At 49.6% G+C, this 26,807-nt stretch overlaps 1 protein-coding gene across 1 annotated transcript in view; it reads left to right on the forward strand.

Moving 5' to 3' along the window:
- The window catches only part of Cdh4 (cadherin 4), a 471,463-nt gene that overhangs the window by 351,060 nt on the left and 93,596 nt on the right, over nt 1–26,807 (forward strand). Inside the window, exons 3-4 of the mRNA XM_032904917.1 lie at nt 66–298; nt 20,048–20,221. Coding sequence (XP_032760808.1) covers nt 66–298; nt 20,048–20,221 — 407 coding nt within the window. The remainder of the gene's footprint in view (nt 1–65; nt 299–20,047; nt 20,222–26,807) is intronic.

The raw sequence follows: 26,807 nt of genomic DNA on the forward strand, positions 1-26,807 counted from the left end.
CTGTGTTTGTTGTGGCAGCCTTCTGTCTGCTGGTCACCCTGACATCATCTCTCCTCCTCTTGCAGTTAAGTTCAGCAGCTGCGTGGACACCAAAGGGACGCAGTATGAGACCAACAGCTTGGACTTCAAAGTCGGAGCTGATGGGACAGTCTTCGCCACTCGGGAGTTGAAGATCCCCTCAGAGCAGGTGGCCTTTACCGTAACTGCACGGGAACGCCAGAGCGCTGAGCAATGGGACGCCATGGTACGGCTGCTGGTAGCCCAGACATCATCGTCATCGGCACACTCTGAACACAAGGTAAGAGGACACAGTACAAGCAGGAAGGTCTGGGTCCAGAGTCAAGGTGTCCCTGCTCTGGGGAGTCCCAGGCAGAGTCTTTCCCTGACTCATGGACCATGAGGGTTGACAGCTCTTCCAATCCCCAGCCAACACATCCCTCTGAGGTAGACTCACTCTCATGGGTAGATACCTGAACAGGTTAGTCCACCAAACCACCGCTGTCATAACGTTCATCTCATTTTGGATGAGGTTCACTTCTATCTTGAGCTGTAAACCACAAATTCTGTGTGTAGCCTGGGCTCCCAGGGCACTGTGCACAGGGGTAGCCACCTGTTTTCAAGGACAGGAGAGTTGGCAAGCAAGGCAGATGAACCCTGAGGGTGAGGAGACCCCTATTCCCAGGGGCAGGAAGGTGAGAGGAGTGGGGAGTTGAGAGGGGTGGGGAGGGTAAAGGGGTGGGGAAGTGAAAGGGAAGGTGAGGGGGCAGGAAGGTGGGAGGGGCAGGGAGAAAGGTAGGAGACAGAACCAGAGGAGAGGGGACAGCAAGGTGGACAAATGAAGAGTGGAGGGAAGACAGAGACAGGGAGTCCTGTGATGTCTGTGGTCAGCATCTTCTCCTTCCTCCAGCTGTGTGGCTAAGACATGAACAGGGAAGGGCACCTCCCAGTCCTGGTCCTGCACTGCCCAGGCATCTGACCAGACTCTGTGACACCCACCTCTTCTCTATTCCGTCTCCATTTGTGCTGAGAACCCTAGGCAGCAGCATTAGCATCAGAACTGCATGCCTGTAAGAGGGAGACACAAAAACAACCAGAATGACTGCAGAGGGAAGCTTGATAGGCCCCTCAGCTCCGTCTGGCTCCAGAACCACGCTGCAGTGTAAGGCAGGTTCAGGCAGCTGCATGGGGGCTCCCTGGGGGATGCCCAGAGGACCTGAAGTTATGGACAAAGTTAAACGCACTTTTATGTGGGTTTGCCCAGTACCTTCCACAACTGAGTGTGACTTTGAAGGCCTCTTAGTGGGAGAAAATCTCCAAAATTCCAAAAACCTATCTGACCAAGAACCCTTTGTGAAATGGCTTGTAGGACAGGTGTGGCAAGGAACCCACTTTGGGGAAGCAGGAACTGGGTTTGGTCTTGTTTCTTGAATCCAAGAAGGAACAAACCTTGGAAGGGCACACATTACTACTACTACTACTACTACTACTACTACTACTACTACTACTACTACTCAACCCACTAACCATCACACACTATCATAACACTCACTAACCATCACACCACACATACACTAACATAACACAAACCACCACAAACACACACTAACCATCACACACACATTTACGCACACTAACCATCACACACACTATCACATACACACTAACCATCATACACACTAACAGTACACACACTAACCATCACAGACACACCCTGCCCATGCATGCTGAGGACGCTAAGACAGGCAGGTGTACCTGCTCACTCTTCCCTGTTTGTTTTTCATGCATGAGCCCCTGAGCCAGGTGAAGGATGGTTGAAGAGAAGGGCAGGTGAGGTGAGGAACAGGTGAGCTGAGGGACAGGTGAGGGGAGGGACAGGGTGAGGTGAGGGACAGGTGAGGTGAGGGACAGGTGAGGTGAGGGACAGGTGAGGGACAGGTGAGGTGAGGGACAGGGACAGGTGAGATGAGGGACAGGTGAGATGAGGGACAGGTGAGGTGAGGGACAGGTGGAGGTGAGGGACAGGTGGGGTGAGGGACAGGTGAGGGACAGGTGGGGTGAGGGACAGGGACAGGTGGAGATGAGGGACAGGTGGGATGGGGACAGGTGAGGTGAGGGACAGGTGGGGTGGGGACAGGGACAGGTGGGGTGAGAGATGGGTGAGGTGAGGGACAGGTGGGTGAGGAGATGGGTGAGGTGAGGGACAGGGTGAGGGACAGGTGAGGGGGAGGATGGATGGGGTGAGGGACAGGGACAGGTGAGGTGAGGGACAGGTGGGGTGAGGGACAGGGACAGGTGAGGTGAGGATAGGTGAGGTGAGAGACAGTTGAGTGAGGGACAGGTGAGGGACAGGTGAGGTGAGGGACAGGGACAGGTGAGGGACAGGTGAGGTGAGGGACAGGGACAGGTGAGGGAACAGGTGAGATGGGGGACAGGTGAGGGACAGGTGGGATGAGGGACAGGTGGGATGAGGGACAGGTGAGGGACAGGTGGGATGAGGGACAGGTGAGGGACAGGTGGGATGAGGGACAGGTGGGATGAGGGACAGGTGAAGGAGGGGGACAGGGACAGGTGGGGTGGGGAATGGGTGGGGTGAGAGACAGGTGGGGGAGGGACAGGTGAGGTGAGGAACTGGTGAGATGAGGGACAGGTAAGGTGAGGGACAGGGACAGGTGAGGTGAGGATAGGTGAGGTGAGAGACAGTTGAGTTGAGGGACAGGTGAGGTGAGGGACAGGGACAGGTGAGGTGAGGGACAGGTGAAGTGAGGGACAGGGACAGGTGAGGTGAGGAACTGGTGAGGTGAGGGACAGGTGAGGTGAGGGATGGGTGAGGTGAGGGACAGGTGAGGAGAAGGGCAGGTCCTTGGGAATAGACCTTGGCTTGGCGGTGGCGGTCTGCAGGCTTGGTGGTGGTGGCAGCTGTGGCTGGGAACACAGGGAGGCCTTCTACGGGAGCTTAGACAGGGTCTCTGTAGGTGAAGGCCTTCTCTGTGGCTCCCCACGGCTGATCCTGATGAAAAGAAGCCATCTATGGCTTTAAGACATTTATTATCATGATGGAAAATGGATGGGTAGAACCCATACCCCCTTATCAGGTTGGGCCTGCAATTAAATACCTTTTGCAGGGAGGAGTGTCTGGGAAGGAAGGTTCATTGGCTAAGCCTCCAGGCCTTTAGGTACCTCATTATAATGGAGATCTGTCGGGAGCCTATGTGACCTGTGGTCACATCCTCTACCTGTGGAGGGGCTTGGAACATTGCCCTTGCAGGACTGATGGCCACAAATCTATGGAGGGCTCCAGCTAGTGATGTGATCTGGTTTCCCGGAGTCAGGAGAAATATCTACCGTCCCTTAGGGTCACCGGGGTTTCTAGCCTTTGCTCAACCAGGAACCAGGGTGTCTTTCACAGTCTCACAAATGTGTGCTTCTGTGCATTAGTGTGTATGTGCATGTATGAGTGTGTGTTGTATGTGTGTATGTGTGAGTGAGTGTGTGTGTGTGTATGTGTGTGAGTGTGTGTGTGAGTGTGTGTATGTGTGTGAGTGTATGAGTGAGTGCATGAGTGTGTATGTGTTTACTGCAACACATGAGGTCAACTGTGGAATTTTCCACTTTCTGTGGATGATGCTCAAAACATTTCAGATTTTGAATTTTCTAGTAAGAGATGTTCAACTTCTATTATAATTTGATAAGATAAAAAAATTCTTGTTCTAGGGACTGGAGAGATGACTCCATGGTTAAAAGCACTTGATGCTCTTGCAGAAAACCCTGGTTCCGTTTCCGGTACCCACAGGGTGGCTCACAGCTCCCTACAACTCTAGTTCCAGGGGATCCAAGCCCCTCTTCTGGCCCTGGCAGGTGCTGCACACATGTAGTGCACATCTGTATTTGCAGGAAAAAAGACTGGTACACCTATAATAAAAATTAATAATAAAACCTTCCTTTAAAAATACTTAGTCTTTGAGATATCTCTGAGAGTCATGAGAACGGCGTGTGTATATCTGTGTGTTCAAAGATAATAAATTCAAGAAAGGAGAAAAGAAAACAGAACAGATGGGCTAATATATTTCTTTTGGAATAAGATGGTATGCTTACAAATACATTGGTAATTAGAAAAATGAAGACATGTTAACATACAAATAAAAGAAAACATGTTGACAGATTGAATAAGTAAAACCCTGCTAGGTACAGCTTGCTAAATACCCATCTGAAAGTCTTAAGAATGGAGACAGGTTGGAAGTAAAATCCTAGAGGGAAAACACTGTGTAAATAACAACCAGAAGAAAGCTGGAGGGAGCTCTGTTGACATCAGACAAACAAACCAAGACAAAGCATTGCGTAAAGGGGACACTTCACAAAGACAAGGCGACATAGGAAGCCTGAACTGGTGTGCACGTACTTCATGTGCACGTGACTTCGAGCTGCTCACCACAAAGTTAGTAGAAGTAAAGAGAGAAACACCAAGTGGGTGTGCATCAGTTATAAACATAAACAAGTGTCCATCTGTGGGTGACAGACAGACAGACAAGTTCTTGGGGAGACAGAGGGCAGCCATACAACTAGGAGGCTCTGAAGAGAAGTCTGTAACCCAGAACCCACCACTGTTAAGGGCCCCCGACTTCTAACCACAGAAAGACCAGTCCCAATTTTTAACCCAAAATGTCTGGCCATAGTTACAATATTTAAAGTTCAAACAAGCCCGGGTTGTGAGTTGGGTTTTGGGGGCTTTTTGGTTTTTGTTTTTTGTTTTTTAATGTCGGAGTAATTAAGGTAAAAAAATCAATAGCAAAGAATTTAACTGGAAAATCCCCATAGATTTGCAAGTCACATGAAAGCTTTGTTAGTATCCCCTGGAGGAGCAGAACTGACATAAATAGGGGGTGCGTTGGCCCGATAATAAACCTACTGGGGTTCTCCAGGTGAAATGTCTGGGCTTAACAGGCAATGGGATTTAAAAAGGGAACACTGCCTTCTAAGCACCCATCCCTAGAAATTATCAAAACGGTGGAAGATGAGGCTCGAGTAAAACAAAAAAAATTAGCAGAGAGACGGGATCTGGGAGGGATGGAGAAAAGACAGGAATCAGAAAGTCACACATCAGTGACAAAAAACGTCTTAAACGATGACATCGATGGCTGGGTGGTGGTGGCACACACCTTTAATCCCAGCAGGTGGATCTCTGAGTTCCAGACGCTAGCCTGGAGTGTTAGGCAACCAGGGCTACAAAGAGAAACTTTGTCTCAAAACAACAACAAAGATGGGAGTTGATCATCCTGGGTAAAAGACAGAAGCAGCAGATAACCGATTCTAGGATGAAAAGATGGCGCTGACTGACCATATGGATACTAGGAAATTCTGTGAAGGAGTGTGTGTGTGTGTGTGTGTGTGTGTGTGTGTGTGTGTGTGTGTGTGTGTGTGTGTGTGTGTTTATGTGCAAAACCAAAAGCATTGAGAGTCTGCAAGCATAAAGTTTACCAGAACTGACATGAGAAAAACTCTGATTTATGTTATACTTGATCTTGGCCAAAAGGCAAAGAAATAGTCAAATTTGTTTATTATTTAAAAAAAAAAGTTAAGGGCTGGAGAGATGGCTCAGTGGTTAAGAGCACTGACTGCTCTTCCAGAGGTCCTGAGTTCAAATCCCAGAAACCACATGGTGGTTCACAGCCATCTGTAATGAGATCTGATGCCCTCTTCTGGTGTGTCTGAAGACAGCTACAGTGTACTTATATAGAATAAATAGATTTAAAAAAAAAAAAAGTTAAAATCTGTATCAAGGGAACATTTCAACTATGCTAGTGAGTTCTTCCTTAGCTATAAGGAGGAAATAACATTAATTCCACATAAACCTGCCCAAAGAATTCAGTGGAAAGGTTACTCCTGTAAACACTAGAGCGTGTCTATCTCAAACCAGGAAAACCATTGCCGGGTGAGCACGACTCATGTCTGCACCACAACATGAATCTTTCCCAAAACTCAGCAGAAACTGGCTTTCCCAACAAAAGTCTTTTCCAAAACCACCCAAACTGTGTTCCAAGCCAAAGACCCAAACATTTGGAACATGTGATAGAAAGAGTCATCGTGGAATATCACTGCCTACGAATTTATATAAGCAAGAGACTAACAAACTATACACAGATTGATTAATCATGCCTGAGCTGTATTATAGATTGATTAATCATGCCTGAGTTGTTTTCATCCTAAGAACATAAGATCAATCTATGCATTCATAGAACAAAGCACTAAAAGAATGCATAATCTCCTACATATCAATTACTAAACGTTAGCTTCTATTCCAGATATTAGGAATAGTCAGGTTATTGGGACAGGAAGTGGCCTTGCAGTGACTCAGAAAGGGGATCTACAAACTCAATAGCGATGGTCTGATCAGCTGTTGAAATAGGGAAAAGGGGTTCCCACCTCATACACCAAAGGTCCAGGCCAATGCCATTAGACAAGAAAAAGAAATCAAGATAAATAAAACTAGTGTATTGAAATGTAAAACCTAAAGAGGTGACAGGTAAGTTACTGGGAGTGGCAGATGAGACTAGTTGGGTGTGGAGGAACTGAGCTCTGTGTGCCAACAGTGAACTTCAGCAAGTGAATCTAGATGGATCTGGATGAATCTGGATACACTCAATAGCTCACATTATTTATTGAAACAAATTTAAGGAGCTCTTTAAATTCCAGGAGGACTTTAGGTCATAGGGATATTAATTCTACCTTGTGCTTAGCTGAACCCCTGCCTCTGCTCAGTAAATGACAGTTGTACCCCAACTGTCTCCAGTCTCTGCCAAAGATTCCTTGTGAGACATAATTACCAGCACTCCAGAACCATTAGACTCAGTTAAAGTAGCTTTGAGAGCAAGATTCAGAGAGAAAACATGGGCAGAATGTAAGCCCAGAAAAAAAGTTTACATTATTGTTTCCATGTGTACATACATAGGGGCACACATGCTACATACAGCACACATGGTGAGGTCAAAGGAGGGCCTCCATTCTCTCCTTCTACCGTGTAGATGTCAGGGACTGAACTCAGGCTATCAGGCTTGGAAGCTAAGCCTTGACACACTCAGTTCCCATCCTTGATTCCTCAAGAAAGAGTGGACAGCCTCCAGCAACAAAATGAGTTCACTAGCTACAAAGGGTCTAGAGAAGAAATGGCCACCCGTAAAACATAGTCCATAGAACATTAAAGTCCTAAGACTGCTTTCATGGAAAGGGACACTGAAGCAAATTCCTCAAGGACTGTTGCCCAGCGACCCCCACACACATACATACCTGCATGCATACACACATATGTATGAACATGTGTACACATGTGTGTGCATGCATTCACACATGTATGAACATATATACATACACATGTATACATATGTGTGCATGTACACACATACACACATGTACACACATACATATGTCTGATTGTACGTACATAATGTGTATTATACATATGCCAAGAATCAAAACCAGAGCCTTCTCGAATTGAACATATCCTAGGCCCTTACATTTTTAATGACTGTATTTTAAATGGTTACATAAGTTTCTATACAATATATTCAAGTTTACCCCCTGACCTGCAAGTTTTGAAAACTACTCTATGTCCTGGAGTAAAAATTGTGCTGTCCCTACTTAATAAGATGGAGAGCAATCAAGAAAGGCACTGTCATTTACCTCTGGCCTACACATATACACAAATGCACATACATAATGCATATACATTACATACTACACATCTGCACATACATGCAGATATATGCACTCACACTATATCCACATACTCACTGCACAGAAATACTCAGGCACATACCCTACACATATGAACTAAACACACATACACTGTACAAATATGTACCACACATACATATTGTTCATGCAACACTATACAAATACATGCCTAGGACATACACATCACAAACACATATACCACACATGCACAAATAAATGCACTACACAAACACATGCACCAAACATATAAACTCCACAAACCTATAGTACACATACATGTGTATATACTAAATCAGACACATATGCGCTATATACATAACAGATGCATATATACATACATATATATGTATACAATACATATGATGCTAGGGATCGAAACACTAGTCATACACATACATGCATACATATGTACTACACACACCCTACATATGCACACACTACACATTCACTATACACTACACATATACTATGTATACACTATACATTGACACACATATACTATATACGCACCACATGCACACATATGCTGCACACATACTACACATACATGCACTGTCCACAGTACACAATACATGTATGCACACATATATGTTACACTTGCATGCAGGCACAAATGCTTATGCTCCAGACAAGCACATATACACTTTTAAAAGCATCTATGTCAAGGGCTTCCCAGCAGGGCCTGAGGAAGGAGAACTCACATGGAGATGCACCCTAAGCAAGAGTTCTGTTCCACAAGGTTCTAGAGAAGAAAGTGGCTGCCTTTAAAGCAGCGTCCACAGAATGTTTAAGTTCCGGGAAGCTCTCATGGAAAGGGGCCTTGGAGTAAATCCCTCGAGGACCGTTGCCCAGGGACCCCCTAATTTCTCGGTCCTGTTCTTTCATTTCTCTTCTGCCGAGGCTTCTGCGCCCGACACCTCCCCATTCATTATTTTAGCGACTCTCCATGGCTCTGGGTAAAACCGACAGCTTTACAGTTAGATGAACCATAAAAAATTGGCAACTTCTCTCCTCCCCCCCACCCCCCAGCAGCTATTAAAGGCCGTCTTTCTGTGTGTGGTGCGGCGGTGCTCAAATCTGGAAGAATGTCCTTTTGTGCAGTCTTGCAGGAAAGCCGATAGCAATTCAATTAGAAAATGCAAATGAGGTCACATATTTCCCAGTGGAGCGCTGAGGTGCCCCTGAGGAATCGGAGCGACACACGGACTCATGGTAAATACCGAAGACGAAGCACCCCTCGCTGCTGTCATCTGCCCGGCTGGTATGGTGCTTGAGGGTGGTGATAGGGCCTGTGGGTGTAGTTTGCCAAAAAGACACTGTTGTTTATGAAACTAATATTAGGTCTTCTAGCACATCAGCACTTTTGAAGGACCACATCACAGGCAGCTGTGAGCCTCCCTGGGATCCACCTACAAGGGATACAGTGTATCCCAACCTCTAGTGCTGTAAAAGGTGGTCCGGTTTGGAGATGGGTTTTTGCAGCCGGGTTGGAGTCACAATGATGGCTGACCCTTTAGACACAGACACCGGGAGATCATTGTGGGGAGAAGAAACAAAAATAGAGTGGCCTCTGCATCCCCAGGATTGCCAAAAGTTGTCAGCCTACCTGGAGCCAGATAGACAAGGAGCCAAGCCCCGGCCCCAGCCCCAGCCTCAGCCTCAGCCCCAGCCCTGGCCCTGGCCCCATCCCCGAGCCCAGCCCGGGCCTCAGCCCCACAACCTGACCTCAACCCCAACCTCAGTCTCAGTCTCCGCCCCAGCCTCAGCCACAGCCACAGCACCAGCCTCAGCCACAGCCCTAGCCATACCCACAGCCTCAGCCCAGCCACAGCCCCAGCCCCAGCCTCAGCCTCAGTCCCAGCCCCAGCCCCAGCCCCAGCCCCAGCCTCAGTCCCAGCCTCAGTCCCAGCCTCAGTCCCAGCCCCGCCCTGGCCTTAGCCCCAGCCTCAGTCCCAGCCCCAGCCAGTACTTTGATCTTGGACTCTAGCCTCCCACTGGAAGAGAATCAAACCTTTGGTTTAAGACCCCTCCCCTGAATCCACAGTCCTTTGTTCTGCAGCCTGTTGATAATATTGCAGGAGCCACGGTGTTCAATAACTTCTACCCCAGGGCCATTACCCTATCCCCTGGTCCATTATCTCCTTCTCTGGGCCCATCCCCCCAACCCATCAGGCCCATCCTGCTGTCCCTCGGGCCCAGCACCCTCTTTCTTCCTGGTCCATTACCCTCCCGTTGTGTAGCTCCTTGACACACGGCCATGGCCCATCACCCACTTCCTGTGTCTTCCACCCTCTGATTGTCATGGCTGGCATCCCATCCTGCAGGATGGTAGCTTCATTCCTGTTTCTGCCTCTGAGGCTCCCGTGACGCCTGTGCGAAAATGGAAAGGAGAAGTCTTAAGAATCAGTCTCAACCATCCCCAGCCATTGCCACAGAGACTCGGAGACCTTGTGGCCGAACGGTGCCGAAAGAAGGGTAGCCTCCACCCTCTGTGAGTTCCGGAAGCCTGGTGTTCTGAAACCTGAGGTAGACGCTTAGAGGTCCAGAGACTTTCATTGAAAGAGGCCTCGGGACCTACTGCACTGAGGCTGCAGTGACCCGAGGCTTTACACAGAAGACATGTGTGCAAGAGGCGTGGTCTGCCAGGAGACGCCACTAGAGGCGTTAGGTGACACGAGGGTCATGAAACTTGTAAAACTGTCAAGGATGGACGCCTTCTTGACGAACGCCGTGAAGAGTAAGCTCCAAGGGTAATCTCTCAAGCAAGCTGCGGGTAATCTCTCGCTGTCCTTGGCATCCTCCTGAGGAGAGCAGAGAGCTTCCTGGGCCTGTGAGCTCAGGCTATATCATGTCTCCACTCCTCTGCCGGTCTGGGCTGGATACCCTGGGACTAGGAGACACATGTGGTGACTGGTTCATGTGTATCTTGTGACTGCCAGCCAGAGCTGCTAAGACGCCATATGGGAGAGGGACATGGATGGAGCCATAGCCCAGGAGCACCGCTTGTCAGGAGTGAGCACCCATCAGTGTCAGAGCCTCATGCAGTCCATGAAATTGCGTCGTCATGTTGGGGAAGGGCATGGGTGATGGGCTTAAATGAGTGTCCCCAGATCTTCCCTGTCACTGCTCTGTGACAGCCCTCCAGCCCCAACGCTGGCTGGTTTACTGGTGTGTCTGGTACTGTCCCCCTCAGAGTGGGTCACAAACTACTGAAGTTCAAATTTGGGTGTCGTTCTCGCACTCCAAGAGTGTCCTAACCCTTTACTTGATAGGTACGTGGGCGACAGGAGGTAGGAGTGCTTGCCTAGGCACCTTGACAGTTGACTACAGGGCTCTCCTACATCCAAAGCCCCATGACCAAGCTACCTCTCCAGGACACCAATGGGCGCACCTTCTGCCACTTGCTATCCATGTCACTGTTACCATGACAGCTCCTGCCATTGCACTAGGCCTCAGGGCTGGGTCACTAGGTCATGAATCTGCCCAGATGTAGCCATCCTGTCTCTTGCCCAGCCTACAGCAGTATAGGCCTGCCCGTGCAGTCTCTGGAGTACTCTGTTCTCATCCAGGGCGTTTGGTGATCTCTAGAATCATTCTGGATGTTGTGGATGGGAAGTGCACCTGAGATCATTTGGATGGAGGTCAAGTAGCCTGCAGTGCCCAGGATAATGAGACTCACACATCACACTGCCTTCAAGGCCCACGATAGTGAGACTTACACACCAGACTGTCTGCAGTGCCCAGGATTGTGGACCCACAGTTCACACTTGTCTGCAGTGCACACAGTGGTGGGACCCACAGTTCACACTCCTGCTCTGCACATAGGCATCAGAGGGGAGTGCAGGCCCCCTAACGGAACAGCCATTTCCACCCTCTGGGTCAGCCATCACCTTCAAAAGAAGGAGCAGAGGGCTGAGGGCTGCATCTCTGAGGGACTCAGTCTGAGCTTGAATGCCAGGGCCTCAGGCAGCACTGGATTCCATAGTTCTACACTATGTTCATGAGTAAATGAAAAGCTGGTGCACACAGTAGTACTCCGCACACAGTAGGTGGCTCACACAGAAGGTTCAAGTCCAAGGTCCTTCCAGATAGGGGATGACAAAACAATCCACCTTGTTCTGGAAGCTTTTCCACACACACCTCAGTGGAATTCCAGCACCTCCCAGCTTGGCCAACAGTGCAAATGAACTTAGTTTACATAAACAAAGTGGAAACAAAGTGGCATCCAGCTCCTAGCAAGGACCGCATCCAACACCCACCTGGGGCCTTTTCAGAGTGAACTCATACAAAGGTGTGTGTAATCTCTCCTTGCTCTGTTTGTAACTGTGGCTATCTCTCTGTTGTTTTATTTTGTTTGTTAAATGCCAGTTTATTCCGCCTCAGCTGTTCCTTGGCTACTATGGAAACCGGGTAGACGGTTGCAGACAGAAGCCTAGCTAAATATTTTAAATGTGTATGCTTTGCAGACAAACAAAATGGACCCTTTCCCAGTTATACTGAAAAGGAAGAGGCAAAGGAATGGACACGAAGAGCTCAGAGTTCCTCCGGGAGGGTGAGAGGGAAGAGGGGAGAGGGAGAAGCGAGGAGGAGCCTCAACATCTAATTCCCTCAGTTAAAAGCAATGCCAGGCTTGTCAGTGGTTAGAGACCCCCAACATTTTCCATATTGAAACATGTTGAATCTTCGTCTCTGGGGAAACCACCACAACAAAAGTTTACAAACCACACACACTCACCCGCACGCGTGCACACACACACACACACACACCCGCACGCGTGCACACACACACACACACACCCGCACGCGTGCACACACACACACACACACCCGCACGCGTGCACACACACACACACACACACACACACGGTAAGACAGAGAAATCGAAGACAGCTATCAATAGATTTATTTGAGGGCCGTGGCTCATCTTCTCCTATTCCAGTGTGAGCCGAGCTCATTCACGATTCAGGAATAGCCCTCCATTTTGACGCAGATCCATACCCAGTTAGCAACCTCAGAATGCTAGACTTGAGACACAAATTATTTGCATGCCCTGGGTTAGCTCCGTATTTACCTCTGGGTTGGAGGAAGCACCCAGGTCTTTAGGCTACAATCCCAGTGACACTGTGGTTACCTGACTACATACAGAGCTGTAGCCATTGGGAGCTGGAGCCTGTATGGCAGCAAAGGCTGCTGGGTAAGAGGAGGAAGATGCTAGTTTAGCAGCTGTTAATTGCTGGATGCTGGGAGGGACTAGGGAAGGAGGTAGGCTTTGAAGATTCCAGAACCTTCTCTGCTGGGAACACCATCTGCCTGGGGCCACAGCTAGACTCTTTCCCTTCAACATACAGCCGGAAGTATATAAAATCCTCCAGTGGCCACATCCCTCTACTGGGCCACAGACTGAAGGGCTGTGTCTGGTGGTAAAACCCAGGAGAAAGGCCATGCCCTTCTGGCTAGCAGGAAGGTCCAAGTCTATACAACTCTACCCCTACCATACACACATCTAGGAGTTGAGTTGCCTGTGCCCAGTCTTCAACCACCATTTAGCAGAAGCCACATGATGAGGCCACAGAGCTCCTGTCTCCCCCGCCATCCTGTAGCTGTGAAGCCAAATACACTTGGCAGGTTAGATGCCTGGTGGGTTTTTAATAATTATAATTTTCCTGGTAGAGAGTGTGTGTGTGTATGTGTTTGTGTATATGTATGTATGTGCATGTGTGTCTGTATATATGTGTGTCTGCGTATATGTGTGTATGTGCATGGATGTGTCTGTGTATATGTGTGTATGTGCATGTATGTGTCTTTGTATATGTGTGTATGTGCGTGTGCTTGCATGTGTGTGTATGTGTCTGTATGTGTATGTCCATGTATATTGTGTATGTGTGTATATGTGTGTGTGCATGTGTATACATGTGTGCGAGTGTATGTGTCTGTGTGTGTGTTTGTGTATGTGCATTTATGTGTCTGTGTGTGTTTGTGTATGTGCATGTGTCTGTGTATATGTGTGTATGTGCATATATGTGTCTGTATATATGTGTGTATGTGCGTGTGCTTGCATGTGTGTGTATGTGTCTGTGTGTGTATGTGTCTGTGTGTGTATGTGTGTATATATCTGTGTATATGTGCATATGTGTCTGTATATGTGTGTGTCTGTGTATATGTGTATGTGCATGAGTGTATGTGTCTGTGTGTGTGTCTATGTATATATGTGTGTATTATGTGTATGTGTATGTGTATATGTGCGATGTGTATGTGCATGAGTATATGTGAGTGTCTGTGTATTGTATCTGTGTATATGTGTGCATGTGTGTATGTATGTGTGTAATGTCTGTGTATATGTGTGTGTGTGTGCATGTGCGTGTGTGGGTGTGTTTTGGTACACGTATACCACTGTGTGCATGGGAAGGTCACAGAACAACTTTGCAGAATGAGTTCTCTTCTTCCATCTTTATGTGGGTCCCGGGGATTGATCTCACTCCCTATCACCATACGCAGCAAGTGCTGTACCTGCTGAACCATCTTGCTGGCCCCTTACACACCCTGTCCATGGCTATGGCTGTGGGTCTCTTTCCGTGGGAAGAAACTCTCTGATCTTAGGCTCTCCTGTCAGTTACCTTTCTCTGCTCCTTGGAGCTGTGTGTCTCCTGCCTTTGCCACCTCCATGTTATCTTATTTTATTACTTTTGTGGTATGGATCAGAGCCAGGGGCCTTGTGTGCACTAGGAAAGCACTCTACCATGGAGCTGCGTCCCAACTCCTCTTTTCGCCTTCTCTCTTGTGCCAGGACTTCACTGTCTTGCAGGCAGCCTTTGAGCATTCAGTCCTCTGCCTCAGCTTAGCACATAGCTGAGATTCCATGCCTGCATCACATACTTCCTCCTCTCCTTTATGATTGCAGGAGGGAGCCTTGGCTTGGAGATGCTCACACAAGCACACATAGGCAAGAAGGCAGATCCCCACTTTGCCACCCCCACCCGAGACTTACCATTTCTTCCTGATGGAATGTCCTGGTCAGAAGAGCAAGAGGAAGAAAATGGGGCCACGAAATACCCCCCCTACTCCTTTGCCCCTACACACTTTACTCTGTGTCCAGCCACTGGGTCCTACTCTCTGCTTATGCAAACAAGGACTGCAGGCTGCTGTGGGGACCACATGCCAGCCTTAGGGGTTCACAGGGCTGTGCTGCCAACCAGAGTCTTTCCAAAGAGTCACATCCTTGGGTAATAAAAGCTGCTCGACTGCTTCTCACCGAAGTGAGGTTGGCAATGTCACACCTTGACTAAGAGTCTTTGTCCCAGGGCCCTGTTGTGTGCCCCTCGGGAGCCAATGTGTAAGCTTTCATAAGCTGCTTTTACTGAATCAGGAAGACGCACACATATGCCCTTTTCTCAAAATTGGGAGGAATTTAAGGTGCTAAGAGGCACCCAGCATGTTTACCCAGACCCGGTGACTGGGGAGCTGGGAGAGCACTATCGTCTGTGCTGGTTCACCCCATCTCCAAAGTCAGGCGGCTCAACCATCCAGTGTTACAGAGCTGGCGTCTGGGAACCTTAAAGCAATCCCATTTCCGGACTCTGGGCAGCAATGAGAAATCCTCTGTCTCTCAAGGGACTTTGTACAAGTGTGCAGGAGCCCAGTGAGTGGCATCCCAGGGCTGACTGTCCATACTCCCATAGCCGTGGGAAGCGGGTAAGGATGGTCCATTTTCTAGGTCTTGTCAGTGTCCCTTCACTGAGAGCATACCTCCATGGCATATCCACTCCAGCTGCGGGAACCTGCCATGCCCAGTCCAGAGGCCTGGCACAGGGCCTGCTAGCCCTCAGGACTGCCGTCACAGAGATTTAGGAAATATTGATCAACATCTACCTGTAAGCCAGTTCCCACCCACTGCAAACTGGTCTCTGCCCACTGCAAACCAGATCTCTCCCCGTCGCAAACCAAGATGGCAGACCCATGCCTGGGACAGGTGTTGAGGAGTTTCTGGTCCCAGGCACACTGTCCCTCGCAGGACCCTGTGTGACCGCACCTGCCTGTTTCACATTTAAACCTGTTGACTGTAAAGCCCAGGCTCCTGCGTGATTCCCTGTAGAAGATGAGCGGGTTGGACATCAGGGAACAATGAGGAAAGGTCATTTTCCACATTATATTCTAACTCCGATTTGTTATCTTTAAAGTAAAATATGGCTCACGGGGTGGGGTGGTGCATACTTTTAGTCCCCACCCTTAGGAGACAGAAACCAGCAGACTGATGTGAGTTCGAAACCAGACTGGTCTACATAGCAAGCTCCAGGCCAGCTGGGCAATATAGTGAGACCTTGTCTCAAAAAAAAAAAAAAATATGGTTATTTAAAACCTGCCCCAGATCGGTGTTGAATTATTCATCCCCAACGTGTGAATGGAGCCCACAGGGAACTGACTCAGCTTCTTGCTAATATGAAGCAGCCCTGGAGATCTCACTGAGAAGCCACAGGCGGTTACCCTCAGGGTCCTTCTCGGAGACCAACTCACCTACAGGCCAAGTAAAGCCTGGGCAGGGCAGAGCCCCGGGCACAGGGAGAGGGTTGTGGGGTGACTCACTGCCCGCTGCGGACAAGGGGAGGATAAGACCAGTGCTTGCGTCTCAAATACAGGTCGCCCATGAGTTGGAGCCTCTACCTTCCAGGGGAAATCCTCAGGCTGCCACTGTTTATATGTCTCACCTCTTCCCTAAAGTGACAACCTATGTGTCCTCAAGTTTGAGCATCTTGTTACTGTCCTGTGAGAGGGAGAAAAGGAAGGGGCCTGTGTTTGAGGTGGGTCCATGAAACCTACAAGAGGGATCCAAGACCAGTTGATATAGAAGGACTGCCAGACCCCCTCACCCAGCCCCTCCCAGGATAATTCACACACAGGCACATGTGCACACACATGCACTTGCACTTGCACACACACATACACACACATGCATACACATGCATGCACACATATACATGCACATTCACACATGCACACACACCACACACACATGCACACACAAGAGCACACACATGCACACACATGCACACACACATGCATACACATGCATGCACACATATGCATACACATTCACACATGCACACACACCACACACATGCACACACAATGCACACACGTGCACACACACATGTATGCACACAGACGCACACTGCAGAACAAGATGCACATTCCACCATTGCCATTTTTCCTTAAAGGCTGATGTTCAGGTGGAAAAAACAGCTTAGCTGTTAAAGCCCTTTATCTTACAACCGTGAAGATCTGAGGCTAATAATCAGAATTCATATTTGAAAAAAGAAAGAAAAAAGACAAGTGGGGTGGAAGAGCACCTGTGATCCCAGCACTTTGGAAGCAGAAACTAGGGGGAGGGAGTCACAAGTTCAAGGCCAGCCTGGACTATGTAAGATCCCAGCTCAAGGAAAGAGGGAAGAGGGAGGGAAGGAGGAAGAGAGAATGGAGGAATCAACAGATTTAGGGCTATGAGTCTGACAGCTAGACAGCTGGTGCCTTGGAGTCCCATGATCCTAGGCTGGCCTGGATCCTTATAATCTACTGCCTTAGGTCAGCCTAAAGGACAGACAGATCCTTGAACCTGGGTCCGAGGAGGGGGGAGATAGATGGGGCGGGGCTAGCTATAACTAGTGCAGTGATTCTCAGCTTTCCTAATGCTGTGGCTCTCTAATGTACTTTCTCACGTCGTGGTGACCCCGACCACAGGATGATGTCATTACTACTTCACAATTGTGATTTTGCTACTGTTATGAATAGTAATGTAAATAAGAAAATATACAGAATACCTGATCTGCCACCCCTGTGGGTTGAGAACCACCGCTCTAGGGGAAATCAGACCCTGGTTCTGGGATGCTACGGGTCAGATTTCTCCTCTTCTGTCACCAGCCCACCTTCCGCACAGCTACCCTAAGGTCCAGCAGCAAGGGGCACAGCGAGGCTTTCCTCTTGAAGCTGTATGCCCAATGCCCAGACAGCAGTCACAAAGGTTGTGAGCAAGGCTTCAGTTCAGCAGCTGAGCTGGAGCGAGAGCAAAGAGCAAAGTGTTAGCGTGTCCAGAGACTCTCAAGACACTGAGATGCAGAAACCCAGCAGGAAGCAGGCTGCAGAGGAGTCCGGACACGTGTCATTATGTGCACACATCTCCCTCTGCGTGTGTGCCAGTCACACGCACACATGCGGAGTACCACGCAGATATGGATGTACTCTGCAATGCTTAGTAACAGCGATGAACGTCACCTTCCCTTACCGGTCACTGGCAAACACAGAGAGAAGAAAATCAGCTGGTGTCCACCGTTAGGGAGAATTGCTGGGGGTTGGTAGGGGTGGGGGTAGTGGAAGCATCATTCATAACAGCATATTTGTGCATCCATGTTCCTGTGCCATGTTCAGAAAGGGCCCGGATGCTCATATGTTTAGGAGAACGCGCCTTTCCCGCCAGGCTGGCCGCTAATTGCCTTCGACGATTTTTCTCCCAGAGCGGTGGGTGCTTCTTCCAAGGCAGAAGCCTGCGCAGGTCTGGCATTGACTTCTACCAGATTTTGTTATTACATTTGTCTCACAGCTTTAAAACAGTAGCAAATATGTGCAATTTATTTAAACAACACTTGGGAAATTAACGCCGTGCAAGCTCTTTTCTAAGCAAATGAAGATAAAGGCAGGTTTTTAAGCGGATGTGTGAGAGGTGCTTGGAGTTTCCAGTCTGCAATTAGAGGCCTCAGCAGAAGTGGCTACCATTGAAGAGGCGCCTCTGGGTGAGACGGCCTGATGGGCTCTGCCTCACCACATCAGGAGCACTGGGGACAAGCGGGATCCCCTCCCAGAGGCTGGCCACCTCTGGGATGTGCTCTGAATGAGAACAAGCAGTCTACAGGGTCTGGTGGCTACAAGCCTGTGAGACCAGCTATTCCAGGGGCAGAGGCAGGAACATCACTAGTCCAAAGCCTGGCTGTGCAGCCTATACAGTGAGTTCCTATCTTAAAATTAAATTTAAAAAAGGAAGGAAAGAATGAAGGAAGGGAGGGAGGGAGGAAGGAAAGAACAAAGGAAAGAAGGAAGGAAGGAAGGAAGAAAGGAAAGAACAAAGGAAGGAAGGAAAGAAAGAGAGAAAGAAAGGAAAGAAAGAACAAAGGAAGGAAGGAAAGAAAGATAGAAAGAAGAAAAGAAAGAGAAAGAAAGAAAGAAAGAAGCAAGGAAGGAAAGAAAGGGAAGAAAAGAAGGAAGGAAAACAAGGAGGACAGAGATCGGGGTGGCATCCCTTGCCTAGCATTCATAAGGCCTGGGGTTGGACCTAATTCTAGAAAAAATAACCCCTTCCCTCCAGAGAAGGCACCTGGAACAGGTGAGCCTGACATCTGGGGCTCGTGAAATTTGCATTGGGCACCCGTGTCTGAAAACCAATGATGTCCTTCACCCAAAGACTCAATAGACACAGACGTCCAGCCCACTCCTGAGCTGGCCAGACCTGGGGCTAAGGAATGAGTGTTTCTAACAAGGTCCTTGGTGTACAGCTGCAGGGGTGGTGCCAGCCTGGAACTCAAGCCCTGTCCTCTCCCAGCGTGTTTAGAAGACAACCAGGGCAGGGAGACAAACCTCGGTCCCCACTTCCTTCATGGGAAGGTGCGGCTCTATCCCACCCCAGACAGACACAGTCAAAGGGGGCTGCCACTCCACAGGGTCCCCAGAAGTGAGAGCCAGCACTTGGGAGGCTAAGCCAAGGGCCTCCTAGGTTCAACTGAGTTCCAAGCCAGCTGGAGCTACATGTAAAGGTGTCTATCCACAGCGTCAACTCTGAGGCTGTCCACCCACAGGGCCAATGCTAGGGCCGTCCGTCCGCAGGGAATGAGTGCCTCATCTTGTCAGACTGACAAGTGAAAGGGTATATCGCTCTAATTAGCATTGTTGATTCATGGAAGATGTTGCAGATTGTGGGTGCTCAGTGTCTATTGGGGTATGAATGATCTATGCGTATTCTCTTCTTGTTATGAAAGAAATGATTAATTGGCCAAAGCTCTTTATACTGGGGCTAGTGACCCTTTGTGGGTTTTCTTTCAAATACGTCCATCCCCAGCACCAAAAGAATTTAAAAAATAATAAAAAACCATTATCCACGGAGTCCATTAAGGAGCTATATTGACTCCTTTTGTGGTTTCTACTTCTTCTAATTCCACAACATATGACAAGACCCCCGCCCCTTCCTCAGTGTCCCCCTTGTTTCCATGCCAGTAGGGTGAACACAGAACCTCCTAACAGGTGTCTTTGTACAAAACCTAACCTGGCTTCTCTGACTCTCCTCCCTCAGAAAGGGAAGACGGTGGCCCTGGACCCCTCTCAGCTCCCGAAGGACACACTGCTGCCATGGCCTCAACAACACCAGAGCTCCGGAGGGCTGAGGAGGCAGAAGCGTGACTGGGTCATCCCACCCATCAACGTTCCCGAGAACTCCCGTGGGCCCTTCCCCCAGCAGCTCGTCAGGGTAAGTGGGCCTCGGTTGTTCTTAAGGCTGGCGTGGAGATGTCTCTCCAGCCAGGGGAGGTTCGGGTATGGGAGACACTACTGTAAAGGAACAGGCAAATCGCAGATCCAAAAACTCTAGGACGATGCTCTTCTTCCAAGCCAACAGGCCCACTCCAGTTACTGCAACTGCTCTGGGGTTTATTGATGTACCACTGTCCTGTCTGTGGAAGCTTGTGTGACTCCTGTCCGTGATCTGACTGCCAGAGTTTTTACCCATGGAGCACTTGCACATCTTTGACAATGGTCACCACGGTGAAACACGGGGACACGATCCTGGGAAGACCCTATGAAAATAAGGATTCTGGGGTGTTGCAAGGGTCACGATGGCCAGAGAATGCAGAAGGACACATTCTCGGGCCTCTCATGTGTTCCTTTCATAGCAGAGGAAGGCGTGTATTCAGTGCGCAGGTATCACCAGAGCCCCTGGCATTTTGTGTCACTACCATGAGCCCCGCGTGTTTCCTAGTCTATCCAAGAGTGACAGGGCCTTTACAACAGAAACTCTGGTTCACACAGCACACATCCAGGGAGACTCTGTGGCAGTGTCCCCGGCCTCTGCACACACTCTTACCACAGTGGATGTGAGGCTTTTCTGAGTGTACACATCCCCTGGAACTGCCCTGTGAGTGAGAGGCAGGGCCTGGAGGGAGCTGTGGAGAATGGAAAGCCCACTGTGGGGGCCTCAGCTCCCACGTTGCTGTACAAAATGTCTCCTAAGACAATGCTGCTGTCAGCCCTGTGGTCCCCACGCTGTACACAAGCCTCAACCCTCCCCAGACAGCACATGCCTCTGTTCTGTTTTCATTGCTGGAAGGTTTTCTCCAAGTCTTTCACTCTAATATATAAATCAACTGGTACTGCAAAGTGTGCCATCCAGCCATGTCTGCAACACTGCATTGTGTGTCATATGGAAGGTAGCTATGAACATGGTGACCGACCGACCAGAGCACCTACCCGGAGCCTCAGTGTGAGCCTAGGGGAGACCATGGGAACAGCAGAGTGTCTTAGAGATCCGCCAGGGGTGCTGCAGGGTGCTAATGTCTTAGCAGACATTGCACACAGCATTGTGGGAGCTGAGGCCCCACAGTGGGCTTTCCATCCTCCACAGCTCCTTCCTGAGCATCATCAGGTGGGACAGTGTGGGGGATCTGTGTCACTCAGCCCAGCCCTTCTTCCTCAGAGCTGGCTCATTTTTCTGAGATAGGCCAGTCTCCAAATCTCAAAGGCTCTCTGGGTCACGTGTGTGAAGTGAGTGGGTCCAGGCAGCATGTGGGGGGGGGGGCGAAAATTCTTGAAAATAAGTTGCAAGCAGAACCTTGATTGACAGCTGCCAATCAGATTCATCCCCAGCCTCCGGGAAGGTCTGTTCTAAGTCATTCTCCTGGGTAGTGAGTGACAGGGGCAGAGGACTCTGACCTGTTCACATACAGGGACAGGAATGGGGGCAGAGCTCAGAAGCACTGCAGCTTGAACAAAGACCCTAAGTCCTTGGTCTTTGTCCTACTATCTACAGACAGGGGAAACATAACAAAACTACGGGAGGACTTTGTGGGCAGAGCCATGCACCCAGAAAGTGCTACTTGTATGCCACTGGGGATGGGGGACACCGGGGGTGGGGGTGGGGTTAATGTCCTCTGCCAAGATTCTTGGAATGCTTGACCCACACAGATGTGTCAGTGGTCCAAGATGGCCGGGCAGGTTGGAGCTCACTTTGTCCCAAATATCAAAGGCCTGGATCCACTGTCCACTGGAGACCTCTCTCTGAGTTCACAGCATGTCAGAAGGAGCTGTCTGTGCATGGCCTTCCTTTGGGGATGGCTGCATAGCATGGGCATTTGTCTCACAGACATGGGGAAGTGTGTCTGGAGACAACAGCAGGCAGCAGATACTGCAAGCTGGGCAGTCTAAACCTGTGAGGAGAATAAAGGAACCATGTTTTGACTGTGTACACAACAGGCCACCTCATATACACATGTACATATACACACCCCACCCCATAAATGCATGTATGCATATATACACATGTGAACACAGAGCATCCCACTTCACATATGCACAAATGCACACATGCACACGGAAACCTAATCCATGCATACATTCCCCCTTCCTACATATGTACACATAAACATGCACATACACTTATGGCCCACACACGCCAGCCATTTCAAACACACGCACATGTATACACAAGCCCACCTCATGCACACACACATTACATCATTCACACAACCACACCCACATCACGTTTCTGTTGCTGGCTCTCACAGAGCATGGACAGTTACTCTGAGTGTGCTCCGCAGTGCTACTTCGGCAGGAAGCCCCTGATTTCCTGTCGGTGTTCCAGGGCAGTGCTCCAGGAGCCCACATCAGAGCATGAATGCAGCTTGATGGGCGGGCAGCAGAGTTGGCACACGCAGAGGTTCAGCTGGGATTAGCTGCAGTTCCGTGCTCATTAAGGCATTTCATTCTGATAAAATATGTTAAATGAGAACGTGGGTGGAAGCAGAGGCAGAGTGTTCTTCCCAAACCCCGGTTAATTGCAGGCTTTTTCCGTGAAAGGAATAGTGTGTCTCTTCCTAAGTGCTCACTCTACCCAACAGGGGACAGATCACTGTACGGGCAGGAAAGCTGACAAGAACAGCTAGGAGGTTGAGCCAGGCAGGTGCACAGTACGAGATGGTCCCCACGAGCCAAGTCACACCAGTCCGTGGTGAAGCATGGGCTGAGCCACACGGTTTCGTGGCAAAGCACCATGGGGCTGCAGGGAAGTGTGACTGTCACCAACTGAACCGCTGGGCTGTGCAGGCTGATAGCAAAGTGTGGCATGATCTCACTGGTTCCACCTGCGGAGCTGGCCCACAGTCTCCATTCCGTGCACAGGAGGAGTGGCCGTGGGAGACATTACCCATAAGTCCCAGCGGTTTTTGCTTATCGATGGGGGCGGGGAGATGCGTGGGTCAGCAAAGTGCACTCAGACGCTTGTGTAGAGATGGCTGGGCTCCTAGTTTGACACCTTTGAAGGAGAGTGGCTGTTTAGTAGATGGAGGGCAGGGAGAGGCACTCAAGAGGTGGTATTTGAGGGATACAGTGTGCAGGCGATGCCAGCGTCGTCGATACCGCACCGGGCTGCCGGTAAACAACTTCCAGCATACAGCACTTTGTGCCACCATTGGCACAAATCACACAGTCTGATGGACAGAGGCCTACAAAATCAGGAACCAAAATAAACCTCTGTTTATAGGTCATTTATCCTGGGTGACATCACAGCAATGGCAGGCTGATTAGCACAGTGGTGACCACCCTGGAAAGCTCCCAGAGGAACAGTAGGAAACGCTGGACACAGTCCCTAGTGTAGAATCCCAGCACCGGCCTGGGCTGCATGGGGCACCCCTTTCCCTTTTGGAGATTTGGGGAAAGAGTAGAGAGCTCTCCCATAGTGGTCAAAAACACCAGCGCTCAGGTCCCGCTTGTCCCTCCTGATTGGGCTCCAGGTCCCCAGCAGTGCTGATGGCTTCTAACGGGATGTCAGCATGAGCTTTGAAAGCCGCTCGCCGCTCTAACGTGCTCATGAAGTTTGACTGCTGGCAAGATGCAGGGGAGGATAAAACAGGACTTGTAGAAAGAGGTCTGTTCCACAGCTGAACCTAATAGAAATTCAGAATTTGTTAACTGGGGAGGTTGTCCGTGGCGTCGGCAGCACAAATTGACTGGAGACAAGGAGGAGGAGACACAGTGTTCTTGGGGGACAAATCATTTAATTTTGGAAGCCGGTATTTGAGGAGACAAGAAGTCAGGCAAACGGGACCCTGCTAGAAAGTTAGCCCCGGGAATAGCTACAGACAAGAGGAGGAAGCTGCCACAAAACCACCCCATGTGGGGACGGTGCCCTGCAGAAGGTGACATAGGCAGTGTCTCAGCAGAGAGATCGTAAGTAGCACTGACGGGAGGTCACTTGATCCAATGCTGACAGCCACAATAGCTCAACCAGGTGGAAGCCAAGTGTGTTTGCTTCTCTGTTTTCACAAGTATAATGTGCAGGTGTGTGGAGCATGTGCGTGAGTGCATATGTGTGTGCACATGTGTGTGGGCACATGTGAGTGTGTGCATATGTGTGGGCACATGTGTGTGGACACACATGTGTGGATGCATATGCACATGTGCCAACTTAACAATAAAAAGGCAGGAAAGGAGCTGAAGAGACAGCTCAATGCTCAACACTCGCTGAGCTTGCAGAAGATTCCGTTCCCAGCACCCACATGGAGGCTTCATCTGTCACTCTAGTTCCATGGGATTGGATGCCCTCTCCTGGCCTCTGCAGGCTCCTGTATGCAGGTTCTACACATAAACTCGCACAGGCAAACACAAATACAGATCTGTAGGTAGGTAAATAGGAGATGGGTAAATAGAGAAATGATAGATAATGATTGATGATGATGACAGATAGATAGATAGATAGAGACAAATAGACAGATAGACACGTTTGTTTTGTAAACGCAGAATAAAAGCATGGAACAAAGCACACAGATTCCCTAGTGGGAAGGGGATTCAAAGATGGTGTCTGAGTTTGTTTGGCAAAGAGGAGACTTTTGTGTGTTTAGGGATGGAGCAAGTTCCCCTTTCTGCTCAAAATTGGCTGTTTTGTGCGGCTACAGGAGATTGTTTAATTTAGACAAAGAAGGGAACCTGGTTCTCACCACAGGAACCTTTTCCCTTGCCCCACCACAGGAGGTGTGAAAGCCACCAAATAGTTCCCTCCAGCAGGAAACAGCCACCAATTCTGTCTTGGACAAGCAGAAGAAGCAGGAAGTAGCCATCTTAAATAGGGTAGTCTACCTATAGTCTTCTTCCTGTCTGTGCCTGACCCCTCCTCCCCCAGTACCTTCTGCAACTCCATTGTTCTTAGCAAACTTGTCTTAGAGCTAAGTCCTCACACTAAACCGCAGTCACAGTGGGTGTCAAGCGGCCTCCAGCTTGCTTGTTTTCTAGTTTACTAACAAGCCAGTTCTTCCTTTAGCCTGGGGGGGGGGGTCCCACTGAGTGGACAGCATCCCCATCCCCTATGCTGGCCACTTCTCAGGACCCAGCACAGCTTCAGTTCCTAAAGGGATGGGAAGCTCTCAGACCCAACACTGCAGACAGAATGGATGTCACTAAGGATTTATAAGGTCAACCGGTAATATCAGGGCCAGGCCCGCCCACCTCTGTGGTCGCCCCGCCCACCTTTGTGATTACCCTACCCACCTCTGTGATCATCCCGCCCACCTCTGTTTGCCCCGCCCACCTTTGTGGTGTCCCCATTGTCACTGGGAAGAGTGCAGGTAAAGACATAGGACTTGACAACACTTCTCTCAAGAGTTCTGGCCCCTGCTCAAGTCACCTGTACCTCACTGACTGTTGTGGCTTACAATGGAGTGTCTGTGTGTCTAGTCGGCGTGTGATAGTTAATCTCGGCTGTCAACTTTATTAGACTAAAAACACCCAGGGCCACCATGACGCTGTCTGTGGGGTGTTTTCATAGAGGGAAGAGCCACCCTGAATGTGGGCAGAACCACCCACGGGATCCTGATTTGAATAAAAAGGAGAAAAGCACCTGATACCAACAACCCCCTTTGATCACCCCAATCTGCTAAGATGAGCTCAAGCAGCCCCGTGTTCCCAGCACCATGTCTTTTCTACGCTGGTGGGTGGCCCCTCTCACACCGTGAGCCAAAATAAGTTCTTTTGTCAGGGGTTCCATCACAAGGAGGAGGATAACTAACTCATACTAACACTCACACAGATTACTTTGACTGTCCCATAGTAGGCAATATAGCGACCCCTGCCGGAAGAAAGCAGCCCTGGGGAGCCGTGTGGTCACGTGACACCCCACCGCACTGCAGGAGCCTCTAGAGCACCAGTTCTCAACCCGCGGGTCGAGGTCGCATATCCGATACCCTCCCCACACATCAGATGTCTGCATTACGATTCATAACAGTAGCAAAATTACAGTTAGGAAGTAGCCATGAAATAATCTTATGGTTGGGGGTCACCACAGCATGAGGAACTGTGTTGAAGGGCCGCAGCGTTGGGAAGGTTGAGGACCACGGCTCTAGGGGAAGTCAGGCTGGCAGGGGAGGATGCAGCCCAGTCCAGAAGGAAGCAGGCCTCCCCGGGGAAACTGACATTCTCACAATGTGTACCCTTTCCCACCATGTCTCCCGCTACAGGTAGGAGTGCCTTCCTAGCCCCATGGTGAGGAAGAGATGGTGTCATTCTGGAGGAGCAGCCCAGCAGACAGGACAGGACATCCCCCCACAAGCACCCCTGTAATTTACAGTGTCCTGGTTCTGCTGTCCGCGCTGGAGCCTCAGGACATGACAAAAGCAGTGTCCCCCACCTCGGCTGCCCTGTCTTCTGTGGTTTAATCAGTCCTGTGAAAGAACTAAGTGGGCCTTTGTACTCACTGTCCCTTGTCTGAGCAGAAAATGTTCCCTCTCTTGACTGCCCTCGTGGCTATACTGATACAGCAGAGAGTTCCTTACGAAAGGACAGTAAAATCAAATTGC

Source organism: Rattus rattus, chromosome 5 (genome assembly GCF_011064425.1).
Source record: "Rattus rattus isolate New Zealand chromosome 5, Rrattus_CSIRO_v1, whole genome shotgun sequence".
In the NCBI taxonomy this organism is placed as follows: domain Eukaryota; kingdom Metazoa; phylum Chordata; class Mammalia; order Rodentia; family Muridae; genus Rattus; species Rattus rattus.